Source organism: Podarcis vaucheri (genome assembly GCF_965113315.1).
Source record: "Podarcis vaucheri genome assembly, chromosome: 7".
Lineage (NCBI taxonomy): Eukaryota > Metazoa > Chordata > Lepidosauria > Squamata > Lacertidae > Podarcis > Podarcis vaucheri.
Genome location: NC_138765.1, coordinates 69,611,604 through 69,633,220, shown reverse-complemented (window position 1 = coordinate 69,633,220; position 21,617 = coordinate 69,611,604). Strand labels below are relative to the sequence as shown.

At 44.7% G+C, this 21,617-nt stretch overlaps 2 protein-coding genes across 3 annotated transcripts; one reads left to right on the top strand and one right to left on the bottom strand.

Moving 5' to 3' along the window:
• The first annotated feature begins 305 nt into the window (after positions 1–305).
• LOC309536416 (chymotrypsin-like elastase family member 2A) lies at positions 306–6,748 on the top strand. Its single transcript, XM_082230649.1, has 6 exons — positions 306–381; positions 1,577–1,705; positions 2,622–2,758; positions 4,027–4,172; positions 5,197–5,349; positions 6,288–6,748. Exons 1-6 carry the CDS (start codon positions 359–361, stop codon positions 6,303–6,305), a joined length of 606 nt encoding a protein of 201 aa, XP_082086775.1. The 5' UTR covers positions 306–358; the 3' UTR covers positions 6,306–6,748.
• Positions 6,749–6,884: 136 nt separating this feature from the next.
• CASP9 (caspase 9) lies at positions 6,885–21,595 on the bottom strand. Of its 2 annotated transcripts, XM_082230273.1 has the most exons (10): positions 21,322–21,589; positions 20,027–20,240; positions 18,504–18,593; positions 18,224–18,261; positions 16,916–17,092; positions 15,912–16,001; positions 13,062–13,209; positions 11,087–11,245; positions 10,056–10,165; positions 6,885–8,767 (listed from the first exon to the last, which is right to left on the bottom strand). In XM_082230273.1, the coding sequence occupies exons 1-10, from the start codon at positions 21,451–21,453 to the stop codon at positions 8,675–8,677; spliced, it is 1,251 nt and encodes a 416-aa protein (XP_082086399.1). In that variant the 5' UTR covers positions 21,454–21,589; the 3' UTR covers positions 6,885–8,674. The 2 variants fall into 2 exon arrangements, with proteins under 2 accessions (XP_082086399.1, XP_082086400.1); XM_082230274.1 differs by lacking the exon at positions 13,062–13,209 and having other exon boundaries at positions 21,322–21,595.
• Between the last annotated feature and the right edge of the window lie 22 nt (positions 21,596–21,617).

The following is a 21,617-nucleotide window of genomic DNA, read 5'->3' as shown; positions in this document are numbered from 1 at the left end:
GACCCTGTAATGAGAGAGGAAAGAGCTCCAGGAAGTTGCCCCATCTCCGGTTTGTCAGCTATGAAAATGTACCAGGTATCAAAGTCAACCTGCCAAAGTCCTAGTAATGAAAGGAGAAAAAAAATTAGAGTCAAATGTCATTTATTACAAAATGCACACTCAGAACATCTGGAAAAGGGTTTTCAGGAGCAAACTTGTTTCGGCTCTGATTTGGGTAGCATGAAGGGTGGTCCAGGGTTGGGCATCCTTCAAGCTCATCCTGAGACTTGTCTGTCATTCTCAGGCTTCACTTCAATATTTGTCTGGTGGGAATTGGCATCACACATGTGGCGGGTCCCTCATCGCCACCAACTGGGTCATGACAGCCGCTCACTGTATCAGGTACGTCAGCACCCCAATAAAACAGCTGCTTCCATTTAAGACTCTGGGATTCTTGGCACTCTGGGATATTTGGCCACTCCTGGCAGTCTGTGTCCAGTTATGAGCACCGCAGTTGGAGAAGGATATTGACAAGATGGGACGTGTGCAGATGAGGGCGACCAAGATGTTCAAAGGCCTGGAAACCAAGCCTTCTGAAGAACAGTTGAGGGAGTTGGGTATGTTTATCATGGATAAGAGGAGACTGAGAGGGAATATGACAACCATCTTCAGATATCTGAAGAGCTGTCACATGGAAAATTTAGCAAGTTTGTATATGCTGCTGTTCCAGAGGGTGGGGCCCGAACCAATGGATTCAAATGACAATGGACTAAACTTTAAGATGAACTCTCTGATGATAAGAGCTGTTCAACAGTGGAACGGACTATCTTCCAGTGTGGTGACTTTCCTTCATTGGGGGTTTTTAAGCAGAGGTTCGATGTCCATCTGTCAGGGATTCTTTATTGATCCTTGTCTTCCAGCCTGCCTGGAATACTGAGAGTACTGACCTCCCCCTTGCTTAGACCATCACATATTGGTCACTGAGAGAAGAAGATATTGGACTAGTTGGGTCTTTGGCCTGATGCAACGAGGCTCTTCTTTCAATTGGCAAAATGAATGTAGCCCATGAAAGTGTTTGATATGCAAAAAATACTGGGTTGTATCCATAATACAGAGGTACCTCGGGTTAAGTACTTAATTCCTTCCAGAGGTCCATTCTTAACCTGAAACTGTTCTTAACCTGAAGCACCACTTTAGCTAATGGGACTTCCTGCTGCTGCCGCACCGCTGGAGCACGATTTCTGTTCTCATCCTGAAGCAAAGTTCTTAACCCGAGGTATTATTTCTGGGTTAGCAGAGTCTGTAACCTGAAGCGTATGTAACCTGAAGTGTGTGTAATCCGAGGTACCACTGTAATTTAATTTCACAGTCGCCAGCCGGATGCCGGTGAGAAGCCAGCAAGCCGGACCCTCAAGTGTTAGTCGTACTCAGAGAAAGACCCACTGAAATTAAGGCAGATGACTCATTCAGGTCCATTAATTTCAATGCGTCTACTCTAAGTAGAATGTAGTTGGATACAGCCCGACTCATTTGACTTTTTTTCTTCATTATGCAAAGAAACACACTCATCCCTCACTCTTTTTCTCCATTTCTTCAGTTCTGGTCGGACTTATCGCGTCTTCCTTGGAAAGCACAGTCTCTCAGCCAATGAGAGAGGATCAGTTGCTGTTTCCCCATCAAAAATCATTGTTCACCCCAAGTGGGACGCAAGTAGACTTACCAATGGGTAATATAATAGCTTTTCATGAAGCAAGAATAGAAGAAATTATTGTGGCCAACAGTGGTGGTGGTGATCGTGGTGGAGCAGAGATAAAGTTAATTTTCTATATTATTATTTTTCAAATCAGTACTAGTATTTGGCATGCCATCAAAGTCATGCATTTATTTTTTTCTGAGTAAATCTTGCGTTTTCCATGTGAAAGCCAGCAGCAGCATTAACAAACTGTGCGGCTGAATTACATTTTCTAACCAAGAAAAATGGAACCCCCTACTCATCATCTGATGCATGGTTTAATCCTGCTTTCTAGCTGCAGGATCATTCCGTGTCTTTAAATGTCCCATGTTTGATATCACATGCAATATCAGGTGTGGGGTAAGTGGGTGTGGTTTGAGGGGGGAACAGCTTCACCAGCAAAAGTTGTGGCGGGTCACATTTAGCCTCTGGGCCAAGAGTCCCCCACCTATTGGCCTGGAGGCTTGTCAGTTAATCCAGAGTCTTTGCATTCATTTGCCCAAACCCTTGGAAATGTGGAAAAAATCCTGGGCAATATATTCGGAATCCCCTCAGCACGGTTTTCTAGTTTCCATGCACACCATAAGCCACATTCTCACCTTACATTTAAAACCATTATAAGATTTTACCAGTCATGGCTACCGCCCCAAAGAATCCTGGGAACTTTAGTTAGTAAACCCTTGTTCTCCTCACAGAGCTACAATTTCTAGAGTGGTTTAACAATCAATCCCTCTTCCCAGTAAACTCTGGCACCTTCCCAGTAAACCCAGCACCTTTAGCAAATTACAGCTCCCAGAATGCTGAGGGAGGAAGCCATGACTGTCTAAAGAGGTATAATAATGCTTTAAATAAACGGATGGATGCAGCCTGCTCTTCATGCCCATTTTTCCTCTTTCTCCCTCAAAACCAGGAACGATATTGCACTCATCAAACTTTCTCAGCATGTCACCTTGAGCAACAGCATCCAGACGGCTTGCCTCCCCAAAGCCAACAGTATCTTAGCTGCCAACTATCCTTGCTACGTAACTGGATGGGGAAGGCTGATAAGTAAGTGTCGTGATGGATTTTTTAAATTGAAAAAATATTATTATTATACTTAATTGCAAGCAGTTTGCAACTCATTGCCCTTTTGAGGAGCATAATGCGCAGCAGTGCAGTGATACACTCAGAAGTGCAGGGTCCTTTCGTGAGAGTCACAGCCATGCCCCCGTCTAAGATTATACAGTCATCTTTATAAATATAGAATAATAATAACCATGGGTGCATTGCAATGATAAACAAAGGTCTCCACGTGTTACATTTCAGCTAGTTCTACTATTTTCTGGGCACACTTCTCCTTGATGTTTCATGCATGTGATTTCTCCAGGCCAACCCTAAGAGCCAATCTTCAGTGGCTGACTCACCACCTGGATAGCTCAGTTGGTTAGAGTGTGGTGCTGATAACGCCAAGGTTTCAGGTTTGATCCCTGTAAGGGACAGCTGCATATTCCTGCATTGCAGGGAGCTGGGCTCTACAATTCTATGAGTCGATTCCTTTCACTCTGATTGGCTCCAGTCAGAACCAAAAGTGAGAAGACTTCTTCTGAGGTGCTAAAATTCTCCCCTTTCTTGCCCTTTGGGCATCTCTAGATTACAATTTAAGCCTCTTCCTTTAGTGCTAGGGGGATGAAGACAAGGGGACTACCAAGTAGTTTATAAATCTTCTAAATAAAAATAAAATAAATAAACACTGCATGTACCAGCTTTCTAAAGTTCCCTGAGAATGAGGCAGAAAACTGGAAGTCTCTTTCACAGGGGAAGAGCACTTTCAAAGAATGGGAGGGCATTCTTTATTTTTTAAAAAACCAAAGTACTAGGATGCCTATTGTGGGACGTGGGTGATGCTGTGGTCTAAACCACTGAGTCTCTTGGGCTTGCCGATCAGGTCAGCGGTTCGAATCCCGACGGGGTGAGCTACTGTTGCTCGGTTCCAGCTCCTGCCAACCTAGCAGTTCAAAAGCATGCCAGTGCAAGTAGATAAATAGGTACTGCTCTGGCGGAAAGGTAAACAGCGTTTCTGTGTGCTGCTCTGGTTTCGGTGCTCCATTGCTCCAGAAGCGGCTTAGTCATGCTGGCCACATGACCCAGAAAAACTGTCTGTGGACGAACGCCGGCTCCCTCGGCCTGTAAAGCAAGATGAGCACCACAATCCCAGAGTCGTCTGTGACTTTGACTTAACTGTCAGGGGTCCTTTTCCTTTTCCTTTTTAGGACACCTATTACTTCCTTGATTGACATTGCTCCATCTCATAACCCTCTTGCTTTGGTCTCTTCTAGCAAATGGTCCGTTGCCAGATATCCTGCAGCAGGGGCGCTTGCTTGTGGTGAATCACGCCACCTGCTCCCAGGCCAGCTGGTGGGGCAGCTCGGTGAAAACCAACATGGTCTGTGCAGGCGGTGATGGCGTGATCTCCAGCTGCAACGTGAGTGCGTGCATGCATGCAGTTGTCAGGGTAGGGGCAGCCCAATCCAGTGGCCAGAAACAACACACCTTGCAATTGGAAGGAGATGTACCAAAGAACCAGATTTGCAATGCGTGACTCATTCTGGCTTTCACAAGAGATGGAGGCAAAATTCAGCTGGGTTTGCATTTGAGTCACATTCCCTGAAACAATAATATGAACGATCCTACCAGCTCAAGATAGCCTGCACTGCCTGGCAGCAGCTCCCCAAGCCAGAGGGGCAGGGCTGGATTTAGGTTTGATGAGGCCCTAAGCTACTGAAGGTAATGGGGCCCTTTATATATCCAGCTGTCCTTTGTCAACAACAAATTGTTGCTGTTTTTTGTGTTGAATATATGCTATGTGGTAATTTATGGACCTAATAGGTATCTAAAGCCACTTGCACATAACATAACATGTATTTTTTCAAAGTAATTGTTGAACTGAAATACAATTAAGAAGTATATTAATAGTGAAATACAATTAAGAAGTACCGGTATATTAATAGTGAAATAATTATTGAGCTCTAACTTAAAATCATTTTTTTCTTTATAACAAACTTGATAATGCAAACACATTGGCATTTGTCAATAACAAAAGTTCCTTTAGAAACACAATTTACAAAGACTCAATCTAGTCTCTAGAAACTTGCTATCACATGAAATAATAATTGTAGTTTTTATTTTATTTGTTTTTTATCTTATATTTTGGAAATGTACATCCAGGTTTTTTTCCTTTACATTTTTTTGGGGGGCCCAAGAGAGTGGAGCCCTGTATAAGCTAAGCAGGCACTGCAGAAGGGTCTTTCCTAGCCCTTCTGGAGCAGCCAGAGGTTGAAACTTCTGCATTCAAAGCAGGTGCTCTAAGCACTGAGCCCCAGCCCTTCCCCAATCAATTATGCCCCTGTACTTTCCCATTCCCCATTCCTCAACGCAGAGCATTCGTGGTGACCCAGAGCATCTCCTTCCCCAAAAGCTCCATCAAATTCTGCTTGGCTTGTTTACAGGGGGACTCCGGTGGCCCACTCAACTGCCAAAACTCTAGTGGGAAATGGGAGGTGCACGGAGTGGTCAGTTTCGGTTCCTCTCTTGGCTGCAACTACTACCGCAAGCCGTCTGTCTTCACGAGGGTCTCCGCCTTCAACGACTGGATCGCGCAGGTGAGCAGCACACCTTGAGGCCGGTCTGCCAACCTTGCCGCTTAATATGGATACTGCTGGGCTTCATTAGAGACAGAAAACATTTGGGATGAAAGGTCTCAGGGGAAGATCTGCCTTTCAACTGAGGCTACACCCACATTTTCCTCTGGATTTCTGAAGCGTCCAATTCCCTGGCTCTGTTTCCGATGTGGATTTGGTGCATTAGGAACATACACCCCTTTCTGCGTTTGATTTCTGCAGAGTGCTGCCATAGGCATGCAATTCAAATTCATTCCACCCGAAATAATTTACAAAATATTTTGCCCCTTTGAGCCCTCCCCAAAGCAAGCCCTCCTCATTCAGACTGGAAACAGCCCTCAGATTCAGCTGCCAGCCTGGGCAGGTTTTGTACATGGAATTGGAAGCATGTGGTTTCTGCAGAGGAGGGAGGAGATCACCTTTGCCTCAGGTAACCAAAGGTCTCTGGGCAACCTAGCAGGCATCTCTAATGCCTCTAATCTGCCCATCCTGCTTTTAGAACACAAAGCAAGGATGGATTTGGGTGAAAGATGGCTGCAGGGATTTTGGTTTCAGAAGGGAGGGTCTTTGTCAGCCAATCCAGGTCCCCACTCATAGCCATTATATGCATCTCAAGCCCCCATCCCACCACTGCCATCTGCAAAACCAGTTCATGTGAGACAAATGGAATGAAGGGAGGGGGGAGGGGGACATGCCACAAAAAAACAACAACAATTTACAAGTTTTATACAACGCTCTAAGCGGCTTATGTAAGAGAATATAAAATATGCATCCAAAATGAAATCAGCAAACATCATAAAACGATCAAAATACAGATGAAACCTTTTAAAAAATGAATATATACAAAGGCAAATAAGCCAAGGCTTCTTGCTTTTTGAGACGAATGCTCACACTTCCTCTTTCTTTTGCATTGTCTGTAGGTGATGGCACAGTATTAAGGCAAGGAGCGTTGAAACCCAGAGAGAATCGGCCAGGAACACTATCTTAAGAATAACACCAGTTGCACAATAAAACAAAAGCAAACATTGCAATAATCCAAGCAAGAGTGTCCTGTCCCAGATGCTGGGAGCACCTTTTTTTTTTGTATCTATGATCTCCTCTTTAATTCTCCGCCACTTTGCCCAATGCAACATGGTTCCAGTTGTTCTGATGAGGGTTACAAAATTCAACATGTGCTGCTCAGGTACTTGGTGGCATCTCCTGGCAGGGTGATTTACGGTGCTTTATTCAGTTCTTATTAACACTGATTTATTATTGGTCTTCTCAACCACTGTCCCAAGGTGATTTAATAGATGAGAGAATTAAAAACAGTGAGAAACACAAAAATAGCAAAAGTAAAACCTTTGGCAGAACCAAAGGTTACTTTCACACTGCATGCATCTGCTTCACCCACACACCAGCAGAAATTTCTCCAATACATGCAAAGGCAATGACCACATTGTCTCAACAAAAACAACCAAGGTAACTTGTCAGGAAGGAATGCATTTGCCAAAATGCAAGAACTCTCCAAGCAGCTGTAAGTCAGAAACATCATGTTTTTTATTTTTCATTTCATAAAATTTATATACATTCTGATTGTAAAAATAAAATAAAAAAGCAACCCTCAATGTGATATACAAAAGAATAATGCCATAAAACCATCAGTAAAAACAGTTGAAAATTGAAAACATTTTTTAAAAAATAAATTAAAAACAGATTAAAACACCTGTCCACATTCTACATATCTGGGTAAAGGTAAAGGTAAAGGGACCGCTGACCATTAGGTCCAGTTGTGGACGACTCTGGGGTTGTGGTGCTCATCTCGCTTTATTGGCCGAGGGAGCCGCTTCCGGGTCATGTGGCCAGCATGACTAAGCTGCTTCTGGCGAACCAGAGCAGCACACGGAAACGCTGTTTACCTTCCCGCCAGAGCGGTACCTATTTATCTACTTGCCCTTTGACGTGCTTTCGAACTGCTAGGTTGGCAGGAGCAGGGACTGAGAAACGGGAGCTCACCCCGTCACAGGGATTCGAACCGCCGACCTTTTGTTTGGCAAGTCCTAGGCTCTGTGGTTTAACCCACAGCGCCATCCACGTCCCTCACATATCTGGGTAGACTTGCCTAAATAAAAGTTTTTAGCATGCGTCGAAAAGAGTACAGTGAACACACCAGCCCAATGTCAATAGGCAGGGAGTTCCAAGGTTGTGGGCGCAGCCACACTAAAAGATCGATTTCTTACAAATGCAGAATGAGTATTATGTAGCACCTGTCTCAGTACTAGTTCCACAGAACTAAGCAGTTGAGTGGGCATATTTGGTAAATTTGTCAGACAAGCACCCTAAAGATGGCTCAAGTTTCATGTAAAGCAAACTCTTAAAAGTTTCAGCAGACCTGCCAAAAATAAACTGAAACAGGCTTGAACAGACATCACAAGGGCATGGAATTGTCAAAATTATCAGGATGTGGGATGCTCTTCAGATCATGTTCTGTCCTTGCTCCTGCCACTGATCAGATTCCGAGACAGCCATAGAGGAACAGAGTCTAAATAAGTAACAAGACAGACTGCAGAGAAATAGAGATTTAATTGTGCACATACAACGTACACATCCTCTTCCCCCAACAAAGTGCTTTTTAAATTATTGGGTTGTAGCTGACCAAATCCTACTCAGAGTAGACCTGCTGAAAACAATGGATCTAAGCGAGTCATTTCCATGGATCCACTCTGAGTAGGGCTAACTTTGGAGACAACCCTCTATTATTCATCTGCGGCCCTGTTTACACCTCTAACATGAGCTGGCTTAACAGCCGCAGCTTCCCCTCAAGCACTTTTGCAAAGGAAGACGGGCAATTGGAAGAAGTAATTTGGAATGCCCTCAATACAGACACAGGAAAAAGTAAGAGAGGGGGATCTTAAATTGCTGGAGGACACCTTGGAAGGGGGCAGGCTTTTGATGCAAACTGGCTTTCCAGGCCATTTTCTCTGGAGATCGATGGGCGATTCAGAAACCAGAAAGAGAAGAGAAGAATCTTTGTAGAGTGATGAAATTTGCTCTCCTGATGGCTTCAAGACGAAACAAATCCGTAAGATCTGGAGATACCGCAGCTCTCTAGATATTGTTGGGACTGCAATTCCAATCATTCCAGACTATTGGCCATGCTGGCTGGGCATGATGGGATATGTAGTCCGACAACATCTGGAGAGACACAGGCTCCCCTTCCCAACCATAAGACAGCTGTTTCACCAGCATCTGCCTTCTTGACATCTTCTGCGAGAGGGCTGGTCTCTTCCCCTGGGTTTGTTAAAGGCAAAGTTTCGCCGAGGCGTCTTCATTTGGCTGTGAAGAAGAATCGCTTCCGGAGGAAGTTAAAACAGCCAGGCATCTGCTTATATTCCCCTTTTGCAGAAACGGCATTTGCTACCTGGGCGAGAGAAGGGAGAAACCATTTGCTCCACCTGTTCTTACACACAAGCATCGCATCAACAAAAGGGATGTTTCAAGCATCAGGCAACAGAAAGATGGCTCGGTGGAGTAAGAGACTGGAAATTTGGTGGAAGGACAGCAGCTCAGCTTTGGTCCTACTGTGTCCGAATTTATTTAGAATCATAGAATTGTAGAGTAGGAAGAGACCCCAAGGTTCATCTAGTCCAACCCTCTGCAAGGCAGGAATCTCAGCTAAAGCATCCATGACAGACGGCCAAACAAGCTCTGCTTAAAAACCTCCAAGGAAGGAGATTCCACAACCTCCTGAGGGAGACTGTTCCACAGTCGGAACAGCTCTTCCTGTCAGAAAGTTCTTCCTGATGTTTAGCTGCAATCTCCTTTCTTGTAACTCAGAGCCACTGCCTCAAGTCCTGCCCTCCAGAGCAAGAGAAAACAAGCTTGCTCCATCTTCCGTGTGACAGCCCTTGAGATATTTGAAGTTGGCTATTATACCTCCTCTCAGTCTCCTCTTTCCCAGGCTAAACATACCCAGCTTCTTCAAAAGGCTTTCCTCAAAAGGCTTGGCTTTTTCGCCTGTGGCTCCAATCTGGTGGAACGCTCTGTCACAAGAGACTAGGGCCCTGCGGGATTTGACATCTTTCAAGGGCCTGCAAGACAGAGCTGTTCTGCCTGGCCTTTGGCCAGGGCACAGCCTGACCTCCTCCTTTGGCAATCCTCACAGAACTCTAGCCAATGGTTGCCATTAATTTGATTTGAACTGATTTTATAATGAACTGATTTTAGAATGTTGTATTATTTTACTGTTGTTAGCCGCTCAGAGCCCGGCTTCGGCTGCGGAGGGCAGGATATAAATAATTTTTTTTATTTATTATTATTATTATTATTATTATTATTATTCTATACTTTAAATTAATTCTGACGTTAAGCCACAATATTTTTGGGGTTTTTTTTGCTTCACAGCACACGTAGAATTCCACAGTTTAGAAGACTTCTGAGCCCACACACAACCAAGCTCTTTTTTTCAACATAATTAGTAAACAAGCTTCGAACCCAATACATAGATAGTGAGAAGCCTCATTTCCATAGTGATTAAGTTATCCAGTTATGAATCCCAAGGATCCTGCTCTGACATTGTACTTGAGCCAACTGTGAGGAACGCTGCACTGCAGATCCTGTACTGAGAAGGAGGCTAGGGGAGATTGTAGAGTTCATTCCAACTCTATGATCCTAAGCCAGGCCTCCCAGCTCAAACATGCAGAGCTTACCCTCAGAAGCATGTTGAGCAGGTCTTCAGAATGGGCATACTGTTCCAACACGTGGTCCAGGGTTTCGACATACCAGGAGCCTGTGCACTTATTCCTCCAGGACACAAAACCTGCAAGGAAGGGGGAAAACCTGTGAGAAGTCGTGCAGATCCCGCAATCTCACAGAAGCAGAGAGAAAACTTGCAGAAAGCGGAACTGGGTGCAGAAAGCCAGCTTCCTAAGAATCTCAGCAATATTTTGTTTTTTAAAAATCAAGTGTCTAGTCCTTATTGAGAATACATGCTTGAAAGCAGGGCCAATCTGTGGGGGCGAGGAACAGCAGAGCTGTTTGGCCTTGGGCCTCAACATTAAAGGTAAAGGGAGCCCTGACCATTAGGTCCAGTCGTGACCGACTCTGGGGTTGCGCCCCTCTTCTCGCTTTATTGGCCAAGGAAGCCGGCGTACAGCTTCCGGGTCATGTGGCCAGCATGACTAAGCCGCTTCTGGCAAACCAGAGCAGCGCACGGAAACACCGTTTACCTTCCCGCCGGAGCGGTACCGATTTATCTACTTGCACTTTGACGTGCTTTCGAACTGCTAGGTTGGCAGGAGCAGGGACCAAGCAACGGGAGCTCACCCCGTCGCGGGGATTCGAACCGCCAACCTTCTGATTGGCAAGTCCTAGGCTCTGTGGTTTAACCCACAGTGCCACCCGCCTCAACATTAGACACTTGTTAATTTTTTGCTATTTGGGAAGTATCACAGACCAACACTCCTTTCACCCCTCATAGCATGCAAAGGGGCATCAGATGGAGAGAGGGCTTCTTCTGTGTGGCCCATACCGTCCAAAAGTTATGGAGAAGCACCTGTGTTTTTTTGGGGGGGGGGGCAGCTTCAGCCTACCATGTGCCGATCAACTCTGAATCTATTGGTCAGGGAGCATCTGTGATGCAAGGCAGAATCCTTGTCACCACCACCCAAAAGCAAAATCTGAAACTTTGCAAGCACCTGCAGCTTTTCACCTCCCTTCACTGCTGCTGCTTGCTGCTCACCTGGAAAAGTAGAGTAAGACACCAGGATGTCACTAGGGGTGGGCAAGCTTGCAACAGCATCCGTCTGATCAGAGCCTCCTGCAGGCACCTGGATGGGAGATGCATCCGACTCGACCGCAGAAGGGTCAGAATCCACTTCAAACCCTCGGTCCTTCTTCTCTAGAAAACCCAAGCGCACAGACCTCTCAAAAAACATCTACAATACACGAACCACACAATAGCGTGTTTAAATATTTTTTAAAAACTTTAGTATGGAAAACAATGGCCATAGGACTGGAAGATACAGAACCGGATGTGAATTAACTATTTTACAATAAGCAAATAAATATGGAGTGTTGTTTTAATATATGACTACAGGGTAGACACTGTTAACAAAGACAAAAGGATTCCCCCCCCCCTTTCTTTTTTATTATAGTTCTTACAATGCAACAATACTACAATGATGTGTTCGAAAACAAATAAACCATCCTTTAGCAATTTAACATGACATTCAACTTACATATTTCCAAATATTATTATTTATTTTCACCCTCTTTTTCCCCTGTGACTTCCCTCCACCCATGCTTGGCATTATAAGATTTATTATGGTATCTTTTAAATTGTGTTTAATCAGTATATTATTGCTATTGACTATGAAATCTTGTCCGTTTTTCCTCTTAACTTTGTGGGTTTCAGTCTAAACATTATCAATACATCACTTTTGGAACATCGTTTTACCATATATTAATCTATGCATACCCATTCTTTCTTTAAATTTTGGTTAGATTGTAATCTGATTTCTGCTGTCATTACGAAAGGATTTGTTGTTTTCCAATGTGGAGGAACGGTTGCTGATGTTATTGGAGGTAAAGTTGCTATGTCGGAGTGCAGGAAGAGGACTGCTGACATTTGGACTTTTTGTGTGGAAGGGGAAATGAATGAATTTGAGACATTTGGGTCTGTAGATTGGGGAAATACCACTTAGCAGAAGCAGGAATAGCTGGATGTCATCCTAGAGAGAATACTTTGAATAATCTTTTTATCTGTAAATGACAGGCGGAGAATCAGAAGCCCTTTTTATTTCTCACTACCCCCCCCCCCATTCTTCTATTATTTTCGGTGTCCTCTACTCTGGGTCACTGTGGGGATTTTACACACCTGAAGGTGGTGCAGAGTTGACAAAGGACCCTGTGTGAGAGGCAGGGAAGGGAAGATCTCCCAGGGTGGGAGGCTGGGAGAAGAAATGGAAGCTCCCAGGTGAGAGCTTAGAGGGGCCACCCCTTTCTGTGGAGACAAGGGTAGAGTCTGTGGAGACTTTGTATTCCCCTCCTTTCTTTTTGGGGATATTAATTAGATTAGTTTGTTTTTTATTGTACGGCATGATGAAAAAGTTTCATTAAAAAAAATGGCGGTGGGGGGAGAAGGTTAGACAAATTCATGGAAAGGAGGGCTCTCAGTGACTACTAGCCATGAAGGCTATGCCCTGTCTCCACGGCTGGAGTCAGAAAAACTTCTAAATAGCAGTTGCTGGAAACCACAGGAGGGGAGAAGGCTCTTGCGCTTGGGTCCTGTTTTAGTTTTTCCCACTGGCCTCTGTGAGAACAGGATGCTAGACTAGATAGGCCATTGGCCTACTCCAACGGACTCCTCTCATTCTGCAAACGCCTTCAATCTTGAACGCTACCTAGTTTCAGTGACACACTAGCCCCTTCCAGTGATTGTTTTCTGCTCTGGAAACTAGCCCTTTGTTTCCTTTGGCCTGTACACCTGGTTCTGGTCCTCTTAGAACAGCCTTTCTCAACCTGTGGGTCCTCAGATGTCATTGAACTACAACTCCCATCACCCCTAGCTAGCAAGGCCAGAGCTCAGGGATGATGGGAGTTGTAGCCCAACAACATTTGGGGACCCACAGGTTGAGAACCGCTGTCTTAGATCAACGGCCAACTCCTTCCAGGTCCTGGACTCTGAGTTCCCAGAGGCCTATCAACACACTCACCTCCTCCACAAGCTTGAATGAAGAAGAGCTTTGGTTTCCCCCTCAGGCTAGGGCAATGGGTCCCATTGAAGTAGCTGACAATCTTTTCCACAGCAATGGACCGCCCATCTGTGCCATAGATTCCACCGGGAAACTGAATGTGGCTTGCCTGCAAGGAGAGAACGCTAGCAACGGTATCCAAAGAAATTCATGCCAACTTCCAGGTACCAAGCCTTCTCTGAAGTCTCTTTCCTTGCAGGTGGCCTTAAAAGATGCCATATATTCAAAGGGCTAGCAATTCCTAGACCTTCCACAATGGCCACTGCCATGCACCCGACATGGGGATGCCCTTGAAGATGGTCCGGAGGCTACAGCTAGTGCAGAAAACATTGTGCTGCCACCAATGTTTCTCCTATTCAGAGTAGACCTGTTGAAATTGATGGACGTGGCTCACTTGGGTCTATAAATTTCAGCAGGTCTATTCTGAGTAGCATTTAGGTGGATAAAACCATTTACTTGACTGGAGATTTTTGCACCGCAAAATTTGGAGAAGTGTGAATTTCAAAGGATGGCATATTGTTTGGAAAGTGCCGGTTAGACAGGTTTGCCTTTAAATGCAAACCAAATTACCGTATTTTTCGCTCTATAACACGCACCAGACCATAACACGCACGTAGTTTTTAGAGGAGGAAAACAAGAAAAAAAATATTCTAAACGAAATAGTGGATATATGATTTTTGTGGTTCATGCTGTGGCCACAGACATGTGATCTGACAGTGAGTTTGGAGTAGCCCAATGCAAAAATCCTGAGGATCCATGCGGATCCATGCTTTGTAACCACGGAGGAGGGAAGGAAGGGGAACCATGGATCCTCTGCTCACGACTGCAGCAGATTCCCCCCCCCCCCGCCACCCGTAGGCATTCCTTCCATAACACGCACAGACATTTCCCCTTACTTTCTAGGAGGAAAAAAGTGAGTGTTATAGTGCAAAAAATACGGTAAATTCCTTAGTGCTCCTGTTCAGGGTTGCAGCCAGCTACACCCTTTTCCAAACTACGCCATTCCATCCTTTTTTCCTCCCTTCCTCAAACAATCAGCAATCCATGTCCACTGAGCATGCTCCATCCTGTTTTGAGGGTCCCCATCCTTATTTCTCTTCTACATTTACAGTGGTACCTCGGGTTACAAACACCTCAGGTTACAGACTCCGCTAACCCGGAAGTAGTACCTCGGGTTAAGAACTTTACCTCAGGATGAGAACAGAAATCGCGTGCTGGCAGCCCCGTTAGCTAAAGTGGTACCTCAGGTTAAGAACGGTTTTAGGTTAAGAACGGATCTCCAGGACAAATTAAGTTCTTAACCAGAGGTACCACTGTACTTTGGCAAACCTTGGGGTCTCCCCTGAACCCTGCCAACAGTGCCCTCATGTGGGTGAATGTTGCCATCTTGGCTACAAGAAGGATGAATTTATGAATTGCTCCCCATGGAACATTCTAAAGCAACTTAATAATAAAATTATAAAAGCATCAACAATAAAAACAAATTTAAAAATCTGGGGTGCAAACTAGCTTTTTCCTCATGTGGAAATATATGCAGAATCATTCAATTACAGAGGTACCTTGGGTTACATACGCTTCAGGTTACATACGCTTCAGGTTACAGACTCCGCTAACCCAGATATAGTACCTCGGGTTAAGAACTTTGCTTCAGGATGAGAACAGAAATCGTGCTCCAGCGGTGTGGCAGCAGTGGGAGGCCCCATTAGCTAAAGTGGTGCTTCAGGTTAAGAACAGTTTCAGATTAAGAACGAACTTCCAGAACAAATTAAGTACTTAACCCGAGGTACAACTGTATATATAAATGTCGTGGTTATGTAAGAAAATACAGGTATTTTGGGAGGGTATTCATTCAGAATTGCAAAAAATGCTAAAGATCTCTTTTAATAAAAAACCAGAGGCCTATCTCCTGGGAGTTACAGATTTGGATGTTCCGCAAAAAATGAAGGCTATCTCTTTATACGCCACAGCGGCAGCAAGAGTTCTCATTGTGGCAAAATGGAAGAGTATTGAAATTGCCTCTATACATGAATGGATCCAAATGCTGACAGAATATGCCGAATTAGATGGTCTATCAGAAAAAAATAAAGAATAAATCAAAACAGGAATTTGTCTCAAAATGGGGGGTTTTCAAAGAATATTTGAAATATAAATATAGTAGTTTAAACTTTGTTGCAGCATTTGAGAAACTTCAGTAATAGTTGCAAGTTAGACATAAGAGTTAAGATATATTAAGAAAAAGTTAAATCATGATAAAGTGTGTATTGGCAATAAGTAATATGAAATTGAAATGAGGAATAGATAGGAGAAGTGAAGACCAACTTATGTTTTATTGTTTGTTAAGAAAATTTTGATTTTATAGTGGTACCTCGGGTTAAGTACTTAATTCGTTCCGGAGGTCTGTTCTTAACCTGAAACTGTTCTTAACCTGAAGCACCACTTTAACTAATGGGGCCTCCCGCTGCTGCCGTGCCACCACCGCACGATTTCTGTTCTCATCCTGAAGCAAAGTTCTTAACCCAAGGTACTATTTCTGGGTTAGTGGAGTCTGTAACCTGAAGCGTCTGTAACCCGAGGTACCACTGTATTGTTATTCCTGTGTGTAATTCTGTATCTGTGTTTTCTCTTTTTTATTTTCTTCCTGTATCAATAATAATAAAAACAATCATATAAAAATGGATCAACTAGAAGACAGGCGATTTAAGTTTTCTTTTAAAAAGAATTTTGAAGAGCACCATTATCCAAAGAGAGACAGCTCTCTGCCCCAAGGGTCTTACAATCCTAGGATGTGAATGGAGCACCAGCCTCTCCTACCTGACAGCCGTGGGAAAGGAGGACGACCAGGCAACAATCGAGAGAGCTGTGGTCTCGCGTGGCCAAGCTCTGCAGCTCCGCGACAATCTCCTGCAGATATTTCCAAAGGTCTCGCATTAAAGACACCCACATCAACACAACTGGTAACCTCAGCTCTGCCCCCTCTAGAAACCCCACCCTGGTGTCAAAACTGCTGAAAGAAAGCATCAAGTTGAAGCCTATGGGAAGGGACACACTCCTTAATCATTCAGGTTCCCACACTGTAGGCTGGAGATGATGGATGAGGGGGGAAGTGCCATCATCCCCTTTCCAGCTGCTGTTCCTTATTTGGGTTCCCTGTTTGGCTGTGGGGCTGGAATTCCCACTGCAAGGAAACATTCCTTGAGGGCTTCTGATTGTCAAGACTAATGGTTGCTAGGGAAATAAAGCAGAAGAGGAGACATACTAGATCAAGCCAAAGGGATCCTATCTAGTCCAGCATCTTGTCTTTCCAGGTGGCAATTTTTTTAAAAAAAATCTGAATCATGAAATCATTGTAACCAGCCCTGAGACATGCTGGTGAAGGTCAGGTAAATAACAACAACAACAACAACAACAACAACAACAACAACAACACAGTGGTACACCTCGGAAGTCGAACAAATCCGTTCCAGAAGTCTGTCCGACTTCCAAAATGTTGGTAAACCAAAGCGTGGCTTCTGATTGGCTGCAGGAAGCTCCTGCAGCCAATCAGAAGCCGTGGAAGCCCCATCAGACTTTCATGTTCTAAAGAATATTCACAAACTAGAACAGTCACTTCCGGGTTTGTGTCGTTTGGGAGCCAAAATGTTTGACTCGCAAGGCATTTGGGATCCAAGGTACAACTGTAACAATAATAATAACAACAATAATAACTAATAATAAATAATAATAATAATAATAGGAGACCTGAATGTGAGAAACAGCAGCCCATACAGTACTGCTCAAGGCTGTGTTGTTTTCTGCGTTGGTTCTGAAATTCTCACCTGAGCTTTAAGATCCCGTCGGGTCAAGACCTCAAAGCGTAAGGATCTGAAGCGTTTCTCAAGCTTCTCACAGTCCACATCAGACCCAGCCCGGGAGGATAAGCCAGAGGCGCTGCTGAAGTTCACATTGTTGATGATAAGGCAGTAGCCATAGGGGTCCGTTCTCAGGACGTAAACCTGTCAAGCAACATTGGAGGTGGGAGCTAGAACCAGATTGTTTGCCATCAAAAGCATCCAGGAGAGAAAGGTGAACACAAATGGGCTGTCAATCGATGGGCCTGCCCATCAAATGTGGTCTGCGAAGCTGATCCTGGTAACAATCTGGCCCATGGAGCCAAGAAGGCTCCCCACCCCTGAGCCTAGGGAGAGCGCTGCAAGGGCCAGTGAGAGAGGCCAGGAGACATGTATTTGGTCCCTGTGCCTGAGGTTGCCCACTGCTGGTTTAGCCGGAGGTGGGAGGAGACCAAGTTTCCATATATTAAACAACCCACAGGAGCAAGGCCCAAGGGTATGTCTCAGAAGGAGAGGTCAACAGCTCAGGCTCTGTGAGTGGGAGGCCCCAGAAGGCAGAGGGCCTTCTTGGTAGTGGCACCCGCGCCCTGTGGAACACCCTCCCACTAGATGTCAAGGAAATAAACAATTATCTGACTTTTAGAAGACATCTGAAGGCAGCCCTGTTTAGTGAAGTTTTTAATGTTTGATGTTTTATTGTGTTTTTAATATGCCAGGAGTGGCTGGGGAGGCCCAGCTAGATGGGCGGGATATAATAAAATTATTATTATTATTATTAATCCCGAGCATCCCCATTATAAAGAGTTTCAAGGAGCAGTGCATTGCAAGGGGTTGAATTCGATGAGCGGGGGGGGGGGGTGTCCCTTCCAACTCTACAATTTTTTGGTTTATGAGAGGCCTCTTCTTGAGGTATGTTAGGCAGTACTGTGCCATCATGGGACAAAGGCAACCTTGTTCATATGTTTGCAAAGGTTTTTATAAGTGTGTTCTAACAGACAAATGGGATACCAATAAAGAATAATAATTTTCACCCAGTTCATCATCATCAGCCACTCTGGGCAGCTTAACAACAGAAGGTTAAAAATACATTAAAACATCAGTCTTAAAAAACTTCCCTAAACATGGTCACTGGTGATTATGGCCAACGTACCACACTAGCCTAAGCACTGTATTTGGGATGCCTATGAGCTGCCACAGAAAAAATTAAGGTGCACAAAAATTAAGGGGGCTACCCATCCCCACCCACCCGCAAGCAAACCCTAAATATGCTGATTGAAGAAATGGTAATAAGCTAACCGTTTCAGCGTTCCTTCTGGTATTTTCTTCTACAGAGCCTAGAGAATGAGACAAAGATCAAAATATAAATATTTAGAAATATATTTTATATAAAGCAGTGGACCCCCCGTTTTTCAAAAGTCAAGACATGGACACCCTACTTTTGGAAATTCTGATATCTCCATGGTAGTTTTTGTTATGTGAATGGTGCCGCAGACCCACTGGGTGAGTTACACACCATCAACTGGGAAATCTTTGTAAGAAATCAAAATCTAACGTAAGAAATCTGATTTCTCCTTACCCCGAGTGGCCGTGATGTCACAGGATGGTTTCTGGCGTCTCTCATTTAGTTCTTGAACAGGAAAAGGCAAATTTCCAGAAGTCGTAATACCTGCAAGGGTAGGGTCTGCTGTGTTTCTGCACAAGTTTCACGTGGTGCCAAGATTTGGGATGTGCACGCATGTACTCCAAGTAATTGCTCTGTCATTATGGGTTCGATGCATTTGGGATGCATTCAGACTGCAACAATTATAGGCCAACCACAGTACAATTAAACCTGACCATTAATGATGAAACTGGTATAAAGTTTCCTATGAGCAATGCAATACAAGAAGCCAAATTCTTCACTTGTAAACACTGCACAGATGCTGCATAGCAGCAAGAATTATCTACGGCAGGGGGTGGGAAACCTGGTGCCCTGCAAACGTTGATCAACTACAACTCTCATCTTTCATGACCGTTGGCCATGGGAGCTGGAGCTGATGGGAGCTGGAGTCACAGGTGAGCCACCCCTGCTTTAGAACAACCCCCCGGGTCCCAGCACCATAGTGTAACTGAGCAAAAATTTGCTTAATGGAAATAACAGGATTTTCTCCTCCTCTCTAGTCCCATCCTCTTTCTCCTTCTGACATGTCCTTGCATCTGTTTTAAACTGCAACCCCTCTTGCATAGGAAGCCTGTTCTTCATAAAGCATACTGATTTATGTTCTACAATAGACCCCCTGACCATTAGGTCCAGTTGTGGACGACTCTGTGATTGTGGCGCTCATCTTGCTTTATTGGCCAAGGGAGCCGGCGTACAGCTTCCGGGTCATGTGACCAGCATGACTAAGCCGCTTCTGGTGAACCAGAGCAGCGCATGGAAACGCCGTTTCCCTTCCCACTGGAGTGGTACCTATTTATCTACTTGCACTGTGACGTGCTTTCAAACTGTTAGGTTGGCAGGAGCAGGGACTGAGCAATGGGAGCCCACCCCGTCACAGGCATTCGAATCACCGACCTTCTGATCGGCAAGTCCTAGGCTCTGTGGTTTAACCCACAGTGCCACCCGTGTCCCTTTTATGTTCTACAATAGCCTTCCTCTAACAGCTTTCCATCCTAGCCAAATAAGAGGGATGTATCAAGCATGCTCAAAATAGTCTCACTGTTTGTAGAAGTTTAAAAAAAGAATAATACTGAAATATAACAACATAAACATGCAAGCAAGGTGCCAGCCATGTCTTTTCCCCAAAAAATCCATTCCATTTACCCTGCCTCTCCTGGTTCCCTGCCCCCATGCTATATCTGCATTGACTGTTTTAAGTGTGTGAAGAGTATAAGAAAAGGGGGGTATATGGCATGGAGTGTCTTGGGAAAAGGTATGGCTGGTTGTTAGCTTGAACAGGAATGCTCTACACCACAACATTGGGTTGCAATATCAACAACAAATGGCCTCTGTTTGTTTTTCACCCTGATTTCTATAGATACAGTTTCAAGACCATGGAGGCATGCTAAAATGAGGTTATAAAATCCCCAACTGAAACAAGATCAGAGAAGAAATCATACGTGGATCCCTTGGTTCAGAACGTGGACGGATTTCAACTGGCTTTAGATCAGCTGGGTGCAACTGTGGCTGGTCACCTCCTGCATGCAGCAAAGCGGCCAGGTCATTCTGTCCAGTTTCTTGGAGACACCAGATGAAAGCAGGGAATGCTCGCTTCCCACGAGTCTGCAGGTCAATGACCAGCTGCCTGGCCTGGTCTCGGCGTGTACCTGCTTTCTGAAGACAAACGAAAGTTATTCCTCCTGGCATTTGTAAACAAAAAACTTCACAAACAGTGCATGCATACTGGAGAAGAAAACGGAGAACAAAGGGCTAGGCAGTAATATTGAAATCTAGAGCAGCCTTGCAGACAGCAAGCAGTCAGCAAGTCAGGCCTTTGTTGGGGCCGGTGTTGTTCAATAACTTATATATAAAGATTTGGATGAAGGAATTGAGGGACGGCTCATCAAATTTGAAAATGGCACCAAACTGGGAGGGGTAGATAGTCCCGCAGAAGGTAGAATCAGGATTCAGTATGACCTTAGCAGATTAGAGAATTGAGCCAAATCTAACACAACAAACTGCAATAGGGACAAGTGTATGGTTTTACAATTAGGCAGGAATAATCAAATGTACAAATATAAGATGGGGGACACTTGGCCTGACACATGAAATGGATTGAGAGATCTTAGCAGACCACAACCTTGACATGAATCAACAGTGTGATGCAGCAACACCTTCACCCAACCCCCACCCCATCTTGCTGGACTACATATCCCATTATCCCTGGAGTCAGAGTCCAACAACACCTGGAGAGCCACAACTTCCTCATCCCTGGCTTAAGGCACACTTTCAAAATGATGTCCATTTTCTGGGTGATAGTCTCAGTAATGTTCTCTCAGTTCTGCTGAAAACAGAGTTATGTTTTCAAAATTTTAAATTCTGGACAATTTGTAACTTCTGCATTTTTTACTGAATGCCATTCTGGACAGGCGCTGCCCCCAGAAAAGCAGCCTAAAATATTTAAGGCACCCCTGAAAGTTCTCTCAGCAGCACAATCCTATCTGTGTTTACTCAGAAGTAAATACTATAACAATGGATGGCGCTCACCACCAGATAAATGAAAGCAGTCCAAGAGCCAAAATAGACAAAAGGCAGAGTTCAACGGGGCTTACTCTCCTGTAAATGCACATACAGGATCACAGCCTCAAACACTACCAAGCACAGCCTCTTAGGAAGTGAAACTTGGGAAAGGCTGGAAGAGATCCCTTGAGAACAAAGGGGCAGCTTGTGCGGGGGAAGGGAGCAAAAGACACACCTGGATCTCCTCGATCATATCCGGGGTGAAGATCTCTTGGTGCAGCAGCAGATCCCAGAGGGGTTCCACTTGCAACTCCTTCACTAGGCGCAGCCGAGCCCGCCGCAGCGACTGCCTATGATCCTCCTCCATGGCACCTGCTGCGCCGCTTCTTCCGGGAAGGGAGATCCTCCCTTCGACACGTCAGGGGGCTCCGGCCCCTCTGACGTCTCAATTCATATAAGGACACCAGAGGGTGACTTGCTATCGCTTGCTTGGCATCCTGGGCGACGCCCCTTTAACCCTCTCACTCCTGG